The sequence below is a fragment of the Poecilia reticulata genome, linkage group LG15 (genome assembly GCF_000633615.1).
Source record: "Poecilia reticulata strain Guanapo linkage group LG15, Guppy_female_1.0+MT, whole genome shotgun sequence".
Classification (NCBI taxonomy): domain Eukaryota; kingdom Metazoa; phylum Chordata; class Actinopteri; order Cyprinodontiformes; family Poeciliidae; genus Poecilia; species Poecilia reticulata.
Window position 1 is genome coordinate 25,941,266 of NC_024345.1, and position 16,380 is coordinate 25,957,645.

General features: G+C 39.7%; 1 protein-coding gene across 7 annotated transcripts in view; it reads right to left on the bottom strand.

Moving 5' to 3' along the window:
* The window catches only part of LOC103477253 (signal-induced proliferation-associated 1-like protein 2), a 112,433-nt gene that overhangs the window by 58,963 nt on the left and 37,090 nt on the right, over positions 1-16,380 (bottom strand). For all 7 annotated transcript variants that reach the window (XM_008430233.2, XM_008430231.2, XM_008430234.2 and 4 more), the window contains 3 exons: positions 9,956-11,698; positions 3,941-4,074; positions 2,035-2,223 (listed from right to left, as the gene is read on the bottom strand). In XM_008430233.2, the coding sequence (XP_008428455.1) occupies positions 2,035-2,223; positions 3,941-4,074; positions 9,956-11,462 (1,830 nt within the window). In that variant the 5' untranslated portion in view covers positions 11,463-11,698. The remainder of the gene's footprint in view (positions 1-2,034; positions 2,224-3,940; positions 4,075-9,955; positions 11,699-16,380) is intronic.

Below are 16,380 nucleotides of genomic sequence, written 5' to 3' on the forward strand. Positions count from 1 at the left end.
ATAGAAAATATAAACTTTTGTCTCATTTATTTATCATAAAACACTATAATATATTCATTTCAGCTCATTATTGATTTATAAAACAATGTGATTTACAAATATAACTAAAAACAAAACAGACAAGGAGAAAAAAAATGTTAGAAATCTTGAACAAAATTTGTTGCAGATTAAATTAATCTTGTAATTTGTTCACCTTTAACAAGTCATGTCTATTTTCTAGAAGTTAATTTTTTTAATACTTTAGAAATAAATGCAATTTGTGATCTCCGTTAATGAAATCTCATCTCAGATTAAACAGATTTATGCTTTTTCTAGGCCATCTGTGCATAATCAGTTCAGTCATTGGAGCATATAAGAAGACATTTGAATCAGTTCCTTCTTAAATCTTGGAAAAAATTACAGCAGAGAGTAAAAGCCAGCAGATGATTCCTCTTGATCATGAAAATATTGAGAACAGCTCTCTAACTCAGCGAGGAAAAATATTAAACATACAGCTGTTCTGACCAACAAAACATAGCCTAGTATCACTTATGAACAAATATGCACAGAAAAAACACAAATTCAACTTTCCAGACATGGTGGAGGAAAATACTTTAGCCTTTTAGTGCAAAACTGACTTTTTTCTCATAAATAGATTAAAGTTGCAGAGGGGTCAACGTAATTAGAGGGACTCTAGGCAAGATCATACATTTGAATCACCAAAAATATTACTTTCTAAATATAAAGTTTAGCTTCACTGGACTTTTTGGGTTGAAGTGTGTAAAAGATCAAGGTCATCTGGAAGAGCTTTAAACCCTAATTAACTTGCACTCTCCTCCTTTGAATACATTTCCTTATAACATCTCATCACCTTTTGCCCTTTCCTAATGGATTTGTCAGTTTCTCTATGATGTGTCTGCAGATTTCAAAGAAAAGCTGCTCATTTCCAATGACATTTAACAGAGTAATCATATTCAAAATCTGTAAATTTGACTGTTATTCATTTGCTTTAGAAATGTCTCTCCACTGCTCTTGAATAAATGTGTAAAAAAAAAAAAATCTGAAGAAACAAAGGTGGGCTTGGTGGAGCTTTTCATGATAAGAGCCTTTCCCTTGTCAGTTAGAATGATGGGCACGCACTAATGAATGCAATTAGACTAATAAGCAGCAGATTTCCTGATAGTAAAACATGGCTAATGCTCCCACTCCCTCTGCCGTCTTGTAGTTTCATTAGATGAGAAATTAAAGGCCTTGAGATCAGACAATGAATCCGTCTGACACCTGTGACTGAAGAGAACCTTCAGCATTATTAGGAGTTCAAGGAGAAAGACTTCCAGATGACACCCTCCATCTTCTAAAATAAAAAGCACCACATTAACCTCTTTTTAATGAAAGTAAGCTAATAAAAGTGAGACGTTTTCACTAGTCTTGCAGCTACAGTCGATCACAACAGGGGCGCCAAATACATCCTATTGATAGTTGCAAAGATTGTTGGATTTCAATAAATTTTCTAATGATCTGCATTATTAATATTGTGCTTTTATTTTTTTTCTTGATAAGTGAATGTACCATAAGTAAGTTCTGCCAGATTGTAATTCCAAAAAGAAAAAAAAAGCTTTAGTATTTTAATAAAAAAGTTTTTGCACTGGGTTGAGGTAGTTTGTTGGCTGAATAAAAATGTGTTTGTTTAGCAAAACTGAAGTAGAAACACTTTGTTCGTATCACACGAGTCACATGATCAACAACTGGATGTTGCCAAACCATGAAGAAAGAAGACGACAAGAAGTAGTTGGAGGATCATGTTTTCTTAACGACTTATTACGTGAACAAGCTTATTCACATGAAATTTTAACTGCATTTCTTATTGAATCAAAACACCATGACTGTGAAACAGTTTGGCAACGTTTCGCGCTCATTTGCAATGGAGAAGTAGCTACAGACACACCTACAGTGCTTTTCTAATGTTATTTCTACTTTTACTTGACTAAAATGTTTGGGTACTCTACCCATCTCTGATCCTGACCCCTGTCTGAAACATGACATGAGTCCACTCACCCCTTGCTCGTCCAGTTTGAGGAGTTGCTCTGGGACTTTGGGAGAGTTGAGGGCCAGCCTCAGACACTGGATGTTCAGCTCAGGGATGACGTATTCCAGCACTTCCTTAAGCGGCAGGCCGCGGGCCGTTCCATGCCTCGCCGTGGATGGAATGGCATCCTCCAGGATGGCTCCACGGAGGGTCGTCAACTGGCGGAAAAGATAAACAAACAAGATTTATTTGGTGAAATGCAGTGTGTAACTTCTGGCTCTTCTGTTACATGTGCTGCCCTGTTATTCTGGCTGGTTGATCCGTTGCGACGCCTCCGAACTACACTATGGACTCAAATTTTAAATAATTAACACAGACTAACCAGGCAGTACACGTTGAGTGATCTTCCGCTATTAACCCCATTAATGTGCCAGTTAGAAAAGAAAAACACACAGTCTGTAAACCCATGCTGTTGTTTGGAACATCAAAGACATATTTACACCCATAAATCCCATTTCTGTCCAAACTGACTATGGACATTAGTGTCAGCAGTCAATGGCCATCTGACAGAGAGGCTTTCTGAAAAGCAGATTACTTAACAGACTTAGTGTGGCAGGGAGAGTGAGCGAGGCAGCGGTGCAGACAGTCAGAGAGGGCATTGGGGCTAAATGAGAGGAATTAACTCAAACAGACGCTCCAGTGGTTAGGAAGCTAAAACATTGTCTGGATGCAGCCTGCATGGCTACCATGACCCAGATACATTGCTTCATGGCCGCCTGGCTTCAAATCCAGAACAGTGCTGGATATCGGTGACATTTCCCTGCCTGACACATCTGTTGCACCTGAATAATTCAGTGAGTGAGACCAACCAGCATCAATCAAGGAAAGCTTTTGCTGCGCCAGGCTGTGCATCTCAGTTTTTGGATTAATCACGTCATGGGAGCATGTGTGTGCAAGCTCGGGTGTGTGTTAAAGACAGCAAGAAAGTGAATATGATCACCACCAAACCCGACTGACAGCTCTGGTGCCTGCATGACCGACCAGGACGGCTGGAGCAGATCGAGGAGCTCGGAGCAGATCTACTCTCACTGCATGACTGAGCCCTAAGCTGGCTGACCTTAACATGCCGAATGCAATGACGTATGAAATACACATGTTGTTGCAAGTAAAAAATGAATTTTGCAGCATGTGCCATCTGATTCCACTAAATTTGAACTTTCCAACAATCAAAAGTGAAACCAGAGTTTGATATGCAAACTTCTACCATAGTAGCATATCCTGAGATTTACATTACACATCAGACATACACTGCATAAAATACCATTTTTCTCAATGTCTGAAAATTAAACTGAATTTTTCTGCTTTAACCAGAGGTGGGTAGACTACCCAGTTTAAAGTCTCTGCCTGGATATTTTTGCTTATTTTTATTGCACGCAGTTCATTAAAAGTCCTGTGTGTAAATATATATTGTCCATTTGTCCATAACAACTGGAAGTTTCAATGTCTAGCAAGTTATTTTTGCAATTTACTGTCTATTAGAAGAGACTAATTTCACTCCCTGCTACAGCGATGGTGAAATTACCGTAATAACCCGATATTGGATGGAAAGAGCAATGTCTCCCCTTTCGGAAACCGTTGAAATTTTTCAGATAACGCAAAGTGTTGAGGAATTACAGTATTGCAAATTTGGCTGGATCGTCGCCGCTATGTCTGAGGTAAGAGTACTTCGACATATTTTTACTGAAGTAGAAAGTAGCCGTTTAGTAAGGAAATATATAAAATATGAGTAAAAATGTAATTGGTAAAGGAGCTACTCAAGTAATTAGAAACTAATCTTTTAAGATATCCATCTTTTGTTATGCCTACCTTCTCTAACTCTTGCAAATACATTATTTCAGCCCTGTATCCACTTGATCATTACAGGCTGATTTTTACCTGACTGGTTCTGAAGGTGATCCGGTAGTTGTACTGCATGCCTTCTTTCTCCTTCCCATCGTCCAGCCTCTCCCTGCGGACGCTCACTGCCACAGGTCCCAGATTCTCATCCACCCCGAAATAGTTCTGGTGCTCTGCAGACAAAATATAAAACCAATATTCAGATGTTAGGGGTCAAGTCAACTGCCTTAAAAAAATAAGAAAATAAGTTTTTTATGATTATAAAAGGGTCGGTTACAGACATCAAGGTATAACAAGATCTGAAAAAACTTTCAAAAATTAAAACTTATACCATCTGACACTTTGACGAACAAATTAATGGAGCGCCAGTCATTCTGAGTGAAATGTGGTAAACAGCTAACTGCAGACTCAACCACAGCAGATAGCCCAACTAACCAACTAATATCAGCTTTTTACACTTGCATTAATTTAAAAAGGTTACATTTTTATCACAATAAGAACTTCAAATTTGCCTCTTTATTTGGCAGTTGTACGTTTTGCTTAAAAACTTTGGATGCAAAATAAATAATAATCATGAAAATCACGTTATTATGGCTGTAATAATCAGTATTTCAGTAGCAGTTTTGTTTTAAATAAAAACAACTAGAAAAAAAACATAATTAGTTTTTTTTATTTTTATGAAGATACTATAGAATTATATACTATACTATGAAAATTGTAGCTCATTGTATCTAATGAGGCTCATGCCTCATTAGATACAATGGCCTTACTTACAAATCAGATTAATGCTTTCACACCAGTAAAGCATCATCCATCCATTTTCTACGCCTGCTTAATTCCTGCTGTGGACTGGCGCCTATTTCCAGCGGTCAAGGGGTGAAATGCAGGGTATACAGAGGTCAACAACTATGCAATCACATACTCACACCTAAGGGCAATTTTAACGATCAATTAAGCTAGCATATGTGATTTTGGATGGCGGGATGAAGCCAGTGTGACCCTTATGAGGGGTCAGGCCATTTTGAACCCATTCAAATCCTTTTAAATCCATTTGCAACAGTGACAACTGTGTGTAGAACCTGTTTCACATATCAGCAAACAGGGAGTCAGACAGCGCTTAGTGTGCAGTCTCTATATTTATTTAATCAGAAATGATTTGTGGAAGTTTGTAGAACTGTCTTTCACTAAAATTATAGCTTAGCTGCAAGAAATTTGGGGCATGTTTACACCAGCTTTCCACATCTAGAGACTGAAATGTTCTCCCTTTTTTAATTTTGCAAATTAGTTCAGTCAGGTTGGGTGGAGAGCATCTGCGAATGTTCAAGTCTTACCACAGATTCACAATTGTACTTGGGTCTAGGTCATTGAAACACATGATTATGCTTTGATCTAAGCCATCCCATTGTACCTCTGGCTGCATTTTTAGAGACCCTTTGCAATTAGATGCTCAATCCATCTTCCAAAAACTGATCGATTTCCCTGATTCCTCTACGTCCCACATCATGCCTCTACCTCTATTTTCAAAGTGACCATGCTGTATTCAAGTTAATCGCTTCACAAAAAGTTCAATTTTTGTCTCATCTGACCATAAAACCTTCCAGGTGTCTGCTGTCTCTACTGTAAGAACCATCCTGTTGTCTTTCTACCAACATTTCAGCAATTTTGCCTCTCTTGTACACATGCAAGATTTGTAGAGTGACCTGTAGTTCCTCCACAACTAGCATTGACATTTTGGCTCCTTCTCTGATTAACAATATTCTTGTAACTTTAGCTAGATGGCCATATGTTGGCAAGTTTCCTCTCCAATTTTTGGTAGACAGATGGTACAGCAAAGCTCCAGGAATTGTTTTATAAGACTGTCTTAGAAAAACAGTGTCTTCAGACTTTTGGACCGGTCACATACGGTTCTCTGTGCATTTATGTTGGTGTTGTAAAACACAGGTGGCAATGTCCAAATGTCTCTCAGAGTCTCAGTTAAAACCTACTACAGCAGGCTCCACCCTCCCACGATCCCAGACAAGATTAAGCAGGTATAGCTGATGGACGGGATTATTGGATGAACTCGCCAAGCAATTTGAATGAGTTGTTGATAAAAGGAGATTTGGATAAATTCTGAATTAACTACAGAGTCAGACGATTATGGGAGGGACAGTCATTAGTTCAATGACAGGTTATGTGAACAGCGAGGAGCCAGTCTGGAAGCAAATCTAACATATTTGGTGCACAATCTCTGAATAATAGATTATGTGACCCACTGATTCGCGGAAATCCATCCCAAAATCTCCCAGAGACACAGACGGTTCACCCAGAAATGAGTGAATCTGATTGTCCTGTATCTGATGCAGTGCATCTTTATTTGTCTAAGCACAATTATACCAGTTCAAGATGTCAATCAGCAAAGAAAAATTCTAATAATCTTATGTCCGAACTGCAAATGTGATCTACCAGATAAAGTAATCCAATGAAAGCTTCGCCAAGTTCATTTTTATTCTTGCTCAAACAGATTTAGAGTGAAAACATTAATGCCAATGCAGAACTTTAAACATTTAGTCTTAAATTGAAACTGTTATAAAAAAAATAACATCGTCTCATGAGTAATTTAGAGTGTGCATACTTTATCTTGCACTTTTGTACTGGACTTTCCACATTTATTGCTAATAAATGGTAAATATAGTTTTTATTTTTATTTTTTGTAAAAAACATTTACCAAATTGGGTTTTATTATCTGTGCTTGTGTGTTTTGTTTGATTTTACCTTTTCAATTTGCTCTATTTCTTTATATGGATTTGATATCAATGTTCCTAAAAATAAATCCATTAAATTACACATGAAAAATAAAGGACATAATATAACTAAAAATCTGTATTAAATTTAACTATTTGATAGAAATTTCGATTTTTGTCTTTTAGATGATGGAATAAGAAAATATATCTGGACTTGCAAATTTGTTTTTTATCCTCTCCTGGATAGATTCATATAAAATTCCAGACTTTTCAATGAAGACTGTGTAAGAGTCTATTTTAGACATTTCTACCAGGTGAACCAACACGTCTGTATCTCTGTGTGTATGTTTGTGTGTGTATGGCTGTGGACAGGAGTGGAGCTTTGTGAGCGTTCTGCAGGGTCTTGAGCAAACACTCTTTAATCCGGCCTAAAGCTGAGGAGATGGACCTGGATTCAGCAGACCACAAACAGAGACGTCAGAAGGGGCATGTAGCGCTGACATTCGCATGGGGAGTTCAGCCACGAAGGTTTTGAATTCATGCCATGGAGTGTGTGTTGTCTGTGAGCCGCCAACATGAAAAGAAGCTACATGAATTATACATTTATTGCATGAAACCAGGCTGTCTGGTGAATGTGTGGCATGTGAGCGACAGAGGGCCAAGGGGAAATACTACAAGAGGCATAAGGTCAACGTTTAGAAGGGAACTAGACATCCAATAGCAACTGCAGGGTGAATGAGAGGCCAACATCCATTTTTCAGTCAATTCCCATGTCCCTGGTGCTCGTCGCATGCTCCACACCATTTGCAAAATGGATTACTTGACAATCATGTCAAGTAATTGGGATTTATTTTGGCTTCATCTCCTGTCCTGCTGACCCAAAATGTGCACAGATCCCTTAAATAAAAACCTACTTCTAATCTTGTTTTTATGTTAAGCTTACACTCACTTTACTGAAAACCCTGACAAACCACATGCAATGTGACCCTGGCTGCTTCCAGCAAAGGTTAACCTGCTGGTCTGAAAACATATACTGCCCATTAGGAAATCCTGGGGTGAAACATCACAGTTCGCCAGGGTAAGATAAGCTGTAGTCACTCAGTAGGGTCAATGTTCAGCCCAGGTTGATAAAAGCCTGAGATGTAACGCTGACACACGGTCAGGTTTATGTGAGTGCACATTTGCTGTGAAGTGCAGGTGATGACAAGCTTGTCCATCCAATAAAACACCTCACAAAGGAAGGGCAAGGGCTAAATTCACATACTATGCAAAAGGCATCTTCTGAAAAAGCTGCATTATAATATTTACAGTGCCTTGCAAAAGTATTCCTAACCTTTTATTCACTTTTTGTCACAAACTTTCATTTATCTTAGAGGGATTTTAGACAAGGTAATCCAAAGTAGCGAATTGTAACAGTTTGCACATCCATTATGACAGAATAAGTATTAATCCTCACTTCAACCTAAACCACAATTTGCTCACTTTTATAAATATTTGGTGAATATTCATATTACCAAAAGAATCTGCTTTAAAATTTTTATTATAAACAGAGATATGAGAAAACGTATAATGCCAAGATTAAATGTGTGTCGTTGCTGGGGCGGCCCTCCAACACATTTCAGATTTTTCATGTGTGAAAAAATTTATTGCCCAACCCTGATCTAATATGACAAGTGAACCTTATGTTTGCAGCATTCCCAACATGAGTTGCTGTAAACTGCAAAAGGTCTTCCTATGGTTTTCTTCTTGCAAATCCTCCATAGGGGTGAGATTTGTAGCATGTTGGTTTATCACATAAATCCTAATAAAATACAATGTAGTTTACAGCTGTAACATGACAAAGTGTGGAAAAGTTCAAGGGCTAGGAATGTTTTTGCAAGCGACTGCAAAACAGACAGTAAAGCAGAGAAGTCTCTGTTGGTATTTAAGCAGCTAAAGCTCCACCTGTTATTGGACAAGCAATAAGTGAAACAACATCTCCCTGTGGATACGTGGGATCAAAGGTAGTTCCAGTCACGCCACACAGAGCATCTTTATGAAGAAGCTCAGACATACGAGTGTAAAAGGTGAAGCAGCTGTTTTCTGATGGGCTTAAGAATGGTAATTCAATCAGCTCTGGGCAGCAAAAACAAGCGGTGAGAAAAACAGACATGTATAATGCAGTGATGGGTCTAGGTCACATGGCATTTCCAGTGTCAGCCGAATATGTGTTTTGATGAGGATCACCAAGACCTTAGCATAGTTCTGCTGACCCTGGAGCTTCATATGAGAGTCCCCACTCCCCACTGGTCCCTATGGGAGACAGCTGCAACACACCCTCATTCACCTCAGTCTTCTCACATGACTGATCAGAGTCTCTTTGCAGGGAGTGGGCTGAAATCTCAAGGAAGATTTGGTTGTTTCTCTATAAAAGCACACGATCGACCCCAACACAAGCCGGCTATTGTTCTGGATGTTATTTCATCTGGTCCTACAGGAAGATATCTGACCTTATGAATGTAGGCAGATGTAGCTGCACTTGTATGATTCAAGGAAGGGCAAAGGGCCTAAGGGGCTCTGCATGGGCAGAACTGATGGAATCAGTTCTCATTGTTGAAGATGCATGACAAAAATTGTGTCATCTTGTTCTCAGCCTCGTGTCGTCCGCCCCTTCATGTCACAACCCCTCTGGCAAACCTTTAGCCTCCTCTCCATGTGAACTTATTGTGTGATTGGTCTGAATTTCATGGGTGCGCTTATGTATGCAGGTAACAGCTCCACACAACTTCCATGAGTTGCTGCTCTGACTATCTATGCAAAGTAGGAAAGATCGTTGGGTGGCACAGGTAGGCAGAACGGCAGTTTTCCAGTCAGAGAGCAGATTTTGAGGCCGTGAGGAAGTAAGTACTGAAATACTAAACTCCCCTTGCTCAGTTTTAGTCTGATGTGGTGGGAGAACAGCTCACCGATGCTTTTTCTCTCAGTAACGTGAAAAATAAAATGAGATTTTCCGGTGCGTCAATTATTATTTCCTCCTGCTCTGAACTTGTGAGCTCGTAATGCTCGTAATGTGAGCTCTGCCATGATCACTGTGTTTACTGTACAGCTGTAAACTACAAACGACAAAACACAATGACATATACTGCCAGGGGAGCTTGACTCGGTGTGTCTTGTGGACCTTGAAAGGTTTGTGAGAAAACAAAAATCAGAAAACCATTTTACCGCACGCTGTAAGTTTGACCTAGTCCTGGCCTTCCTGGACTCTTTAGTCATTGAACAGTTATCACAACAATCACACAAAATCAGTGTAAATCACCTTTGTCAACAGATATTTATCAGTAGTAACTCTTACCTCTTCCATAGAAGAACTTGTGGTAGTAGTATGCTCCAAGATCAATGTGCTCAATAATGTAGCGTTTGACCTTCTCCCTGTGGATCGGCTGGTTTTCTCTTGGCACCTCCAGTACAGAGACGCCAGCATTGGTACAGTGGGAACTGAGAGAGGACTCAAACGAGCAACTCTCCGACATGCCACTGTAATTGGCACTGTTGGCTCTGGAGAGCGAGATCTTCCTCTCCCCCTCACCGCCGATCTCGTTACGAAAGTGCGGACAGCTCAGCACCAAGTTGTTGCTCTTTCCGTCCCCCTCATCCACGTCCAAGTTCTCCTTGGGGTTCAGATCCTCTCTGCTCCCAAGCGGAGATTCAAACATAGGTTGATTTCCACTGCTGCAACCTACTGCCCCAGCGTCGCCAGGCACAGCAACTATGCCACCTCCCAGCAGTCCACCTGCTGCGGCCCCAACACCAGCTGAGGCAGCTGAAGCTCCAGTGGTGGTGTTTTTTCTCTGGCTCAGGTTTGCCCGGCTTGCCACGGCTTCGCTGATGTTGAAAAGCACACTCTGGACGTCGTAGTGGGCGAAGCATTTCTGAAAGCTCAGGGGTCGCCGGTCATCCTCTAAAGAGAGTCTCAAGGCATCGCTTTCACTTTTAATGGTCCTCAGTCTCCTGAACAGAGAAGTTTCTGTTGATTCTGATTTAAGACGCCTCATAAAGGACTTTTCCCGTTCCCGGCTGTAGAGGAGAGAACTGTCTATGTAATCATAGCCTGGAATGTGGACTATCTCTCCCCGGGCAATCTGTGCGGCTGTCTGTAAGCTTGGGGACAAAGCGGCATCACAGCGCAACAACTCCGGGAATCCCAGAGGCGGTATGCTCCGGTGATCCAGGTTGTCAACTCTGTAGCCTCTGAGCATGGTGAAGAAGCCGTCCCCACCGAGGCCCTGGCGGTCAATAGAGGACGTGCTTCCGTATTCACGATGCAGAGAGGCTCCGGTGTTGGGATTGACAGCGTTCTGGTCCATTATATCCTCAGAGTCAATGTCGCTAATGGTGACATCACTGTTGCTCCGCTGACGGATCGGGTGGAGACCCTTTAAGGGAGAGTGGCAGAGAAGGTCGCTGAGTGTGTATTTGTCAGTGTAGTCCACCTCCACACACACCGCCTCGCCTTGCTCCAGTAAATCCACAGCAAGATCCTGCTGTCCATTCTGGAAAACCGGAATGACACTCTGGTAATTGGGTGAAGGCCGTACATCCCAGCCATCTTTCCGCGGCGGCCATTCTGTCACCCTAGCCCTGACGCCCATTTTGGGCATGGCAGGATTACCGTTTGTTTTCCCTGCACCGTCGGGTTTCACCTGCATGCTGGAGGCCGGTGGTCCCATGCTGCCATTCAAGGCCTTGAGTTTCCTGCTGAATAACTCCTCTGACTGCATGGCTTTGGAGTATTCTTCAGGGTCTCCCACAATTCCCACAAGGGTTGGTTTGTTATCTGTCCCAGGGCTCAAAATACTCATATCCTGCTCACAGATTCTTTGAAGAGCAAACTTTCAGGAAGCGTCTTCATCATGTCATGTGGCTGGAGGGGGATCTCCTTTCCTCAGTCAAAGAGAGAGCCGTCATCATAAGCCATCATCACACAGGGCGGGTGGCATCACTATCGACACTTCAGGACAACAAGGACACTCAAGAACGGCAGAATCTCTTCTTACAGGACACCAACAATACAGAAAGGCAGTTGGAGGAGTCGGATCTGCAGAAAAGACAAAAACAAAAGAGAAAACTGAGTCGGATTTGCAGAAAAGACAAAAACAAAAGAGAAAACTGAGCACACAGCAAGTGTAAATTGTTAATTTTAAACACAAAAGCATTTCTTCCCCGTCATAATTAAGGTACATTCAGCTGAGCTGCATAAATGATTATGATTTTGCAGCTGATCTAAATCGTAGCAAACCTTTATAATGGGGTAAAATTGAGGCAGTATTAGTTTATGAGCTATGTAGTCTGCATTGTAAAATACTGCTAATTAGTGTGATGGGAGGAGAGGGTGCCATTATAGGTTTACAACTAGATAGATATACATTGTTGTTGCTGTGTGCAGCCAGTTCTGAGCAGATGGCAGATAAGCAAATCACAGTAACAAGAGGCAGATGTTCACTCAAATGTTTGCATGCCAATATCTGATCCTACCACTCGCACCATCATAAACCCAAAAGATTATAAAGAAATGGTTTTGCTATAATTTATTGCTCCACAGGATGGTTGCTGTGGGTTTTAAAATGTAAAGGAAAGCAGTAACTGATCACGCTTTGTCACACTCCGCTCAGCAGCCGTAACATCAGAAGACAATATTTGCTCAACACTGTGTGGTCAGACATGCTGGGAAACTGAGGACACCGGCAGACAAAAGCCTAATATCAGCAGTTTTACTTATTAACCAGAACATCCGAGGGTGAAGAAAAGGGAAGTAAACATTGGTTTTCTTGTCCTTGAAAAACAGCCTTTATTTCTTCTTGGGGATTTCCAGATAGACGTCAAATATTAGGTCCTCCTTCTATAACTTATATACATATATAATGACCATATCCAATGTAATACAGCTCTGGAAAAAAATAAGAGACCACTTAAAATGATCAGTTTCTCTGATTTAACATTTTATAGGAATATGTCTGAGTAAAATGAACATTGTTGTTTTAATCTATGAACTACTGACAAAATGTCTCTGAAATTCCAAGCAAAACTTTTTGTTTATTTGCAGAAAATGAGAAATGGTCAAAAGTTTTCAATGGGGTTTAATGCAATGGTCTCTTCATTTTCTACAGAGATGGAAATACAAAATGCACATGTCTCTTTCAGTCTGTGAGAAATAGATATTGTAGTCAGAATTGTGGCAAAAAACCACCACATTATACCACATTTATTTCAACCAATTGCCCAGTTAGCATACTTTTAAACGTTTAGTAACAAACAGCCTGGTTAAATTTAACTCCCAATTATTGTTGCTAGTCTATTGTTTGTAAATCTACATCAGATGGACACACAAACAGAGTCATATGGACCCATTTATTTTCAAGTAGACAACTTGAATAGTTAAAGATGCACAACGATAAACAGCTTAAAGTAAAAAGAAGAATTTACAGTGTCTCGAATTTACAAGAAGGTTAAAACACCAATGATTCCTGCCTGTCTGTATGCTGTGATCTTCTTGATTCACTGTGCACAGATGTCTTTGCAAACACCTGTCCATGTGGGAGACAGCTATGCTGAGAGCAGCTGAACTGCTAGTCAAAGGAAAGCGCTAAGATCATGTAGAACGAGAAAAACTTCGTTTGTAGTTTATTTTAGATGGACAGAATGTAAGTCAGTCTAAAGCATCAAAAGAGCAAAATTTATGAAGCAGAACTTTTATCTGAGTTTTATCCACACATTTAATAAGAAGCACACTGAAATATGCTTTGAGCCAATGTCTTGTCAAAAAACAAAAAACAATGCTAAGATTAGTCAAGCATATAAAAGAGAGTACACATGCTAACATTTCCCAAGAACTTCAAAAGCACTTATCATATGAAGCAGGAGAACTTGTCTGCAAGTTTTGTCCACATATTGTTAAAAGGAACCGTACCAAAACATGTTGAATTATTAAATTATTCAACATGAAGATGATAATATTAGCCTAGCATTCCAGCAAATAAAAACAGTCTTCAGGAGCGAGACGAGAGGTTCAAGTATCAAAATCTGTAGCTGTATATGATGAGTTAGATATATAAGATATAAGTAAAAGCAACATTACAGAAGCTTTCATGACCTTGCTAACCCCATGTGGGAGCAGCATAATATTATAGATGTACTGCAGGAAAAACATAACTGGCTACTGGATAGATTAATCAACTTTCCATGCTATTGCACGTATTTTACTTTGGGTCTATTAGGATTATATAAGTGAGATTCATCTTTGGGTTCCTCTCTTCAAACGCTTGTGTTTGAATTAAAGATCATGCTGCAGCAGATCTGGCTAATGAGTCTTCAGCTCTGACCTAAATGCTTTTTTCCTTGTTCTTTGGAGCTGCGGTGTGCACCGCATTAATGTGAAAACTGCTCTGAGTTATCCAGTCATCCCTCCGCATCACAGAAAACATGGTTCCAAATGATCAGTAAAGATAATAAGCTACGCTGAAGCTTCTCTCTTCCTAAAGTTCAGCTGTAAACACAACAGATGAGTGTCTCTTCATGCCCTAGTCTTCATCTTTTATCCACGAGGTCTTTCAGTGTGAAAGCTGCAGGTCTCACGTAATTGTTTACATTTGTCTACAATGTTTACCATCTCAAAGGAGCATAGCCTATTTTGAGAAAGGGAAAATGGTTCACAATGAGATTAGTTGCAAGTCAAACCAGACAACATACACACTGGAGAGAGCCTTTTAATTATAAAGTAAAGCACTCACTGCTGCCTGCATGGATGAAATGCAGGTTAATGCATGCATGCATGACCCAAATATGAAAGGGAAATATAGTAATTTCTCACGTAGACTCAGTGCTAAATCATTAACAGCCTTTCTTGTCCGTCATCAGGAGGCTGTTTATGAACTCGGTTTCAATAACCAGCAATAAAATGCGACCTAATGCTGCGTCTCATTTATGGGTTAGAGAGGACAGCACGTTACAATCTTGTGCAACGTGAATGCATAATGCAGCGATATGCCAAATAATGAATAATGCAACATGTGACCCACTGCAACATAATGAGCATTACAAAAGTGGAATATCAACACAGATCAGATCTGGATTTGAAAGGGTCAAATGGGCAAACATGAGTTTAAAGTGTTTGTTTTTGTTTCCTTTAAATAATGAAACAGGAAATATTTAAGCATCTGAATCTACTCCCATCAGTTTGATGTTATATTTAAAATTATAGCTTAAACTCTTGGTTATAATTAATATATAATGGAAGAAATAACAAGAAAACGGGGAGTTATGATCCAAAAGTATGTTATCCACAATGCTTTGCAAAAGTATTCCTACCCTTTTCACTTTTCCCCCGTTTTGTCAGAATTAAAACATAACTAAGTTTTTATTCCTACACACTTTGCATCACACAAAAAAGTTCACCTTTGGTCTATTATTATTACTAGAAAATCTCATTCTGTGTGTTTTAGTTTGCCCTGCATGAGAATATGGAAACTGTAAACAGGATTATTTTTTTATGGCCTTTTCCAAAAAATTGATTCATAAGTGAATAATTCAGCGTAATTAACTGATAGTTTTCATGTGGATAGTTAAAGTCTGCAGCACCTCCAGATAATTAATTTAGTTATTTAGTTAGCTGTGCCATTCTCTGTATCAATTTTGAAAAACTGGTTAAAAGTCTGTGAGGTATTTAAAGTTTGGGATATTGTTTTAAAATTAACAATTTTCTCCTTGTATGCTGCATAATCCTTGATCTTCATGATGCTGTTAATCCAATAATGTTCTCCACAAATTTCCAAGGACTTGGTATTTAAATATTAACTATTTTACATACAGGTGACTCAATTTACTAAGCAAATGACTTCCTATGGAAATTGGTGGCACTACTAGGCTTTATTTATAGGTATGAAAGTAAAGGGGTATGATTATAATATGCAAAAAACTACAAGAAAATCACATATTTCATTTGAAGTTCACAATTTTGCTTTACTTTGTCGCATTGATACATTAAAGCATTAAAAAGTTAATGCAAAAAACACAAGATTTTTATTTTCTAAGACATTTATCAAAGGAATACTTTTCCTTGAAGTTGCGACAAGGAGCAAAAGTGACTCCAGCCAAACTCTAAATGTCACATGTTGACCAAAAGCTGCCTCTTCACACTCACAATTAGGGCAGGTAACAGCAAAATGTGGCACCGGTGCATAAAGCGGGATCAGAGCTGACACTCTAACAGAGACGTTTCTTTACTTCTGGCTGCGAACAGGAAGAACAAAGACACTGACATAATGCAATCTGATTGCAAGGCAACAAAACAGCATGTCTGACCTTTCGCTGCTGCCACACAAAGAGCCAGTGAAAAAGATACCTGAACAAATACCTTAAGTTATCTGGGATAAACAGCATTGTGCTGCTGTTAAATGCTCAGCACAAAAACAGAGCATTCTGAGTGAATTTTCTTAAACTCTTGTTTATAGAAGACTAACAAACAGCAGACCAGACTATTTATGTACACACAGTCCACCATGTCTGTGTTTCTGTAGCTAAATGGGGTCAAATAGGGCAAATTGGGCCTTATTTCATGTCAGAGACGGGACAGGATAAGCCAGGGAACATGGTGGTCTGTGTTTCCTTTGCCTTTCCTCTATTAGCTACTTTCCCCCACCAAAATGATTGATGCTCGCAGTTATAACACGTCTCACTCTGCATCCAGCCCACAGTTCCCACGACCAATGGAGAGCGCTACAAGCT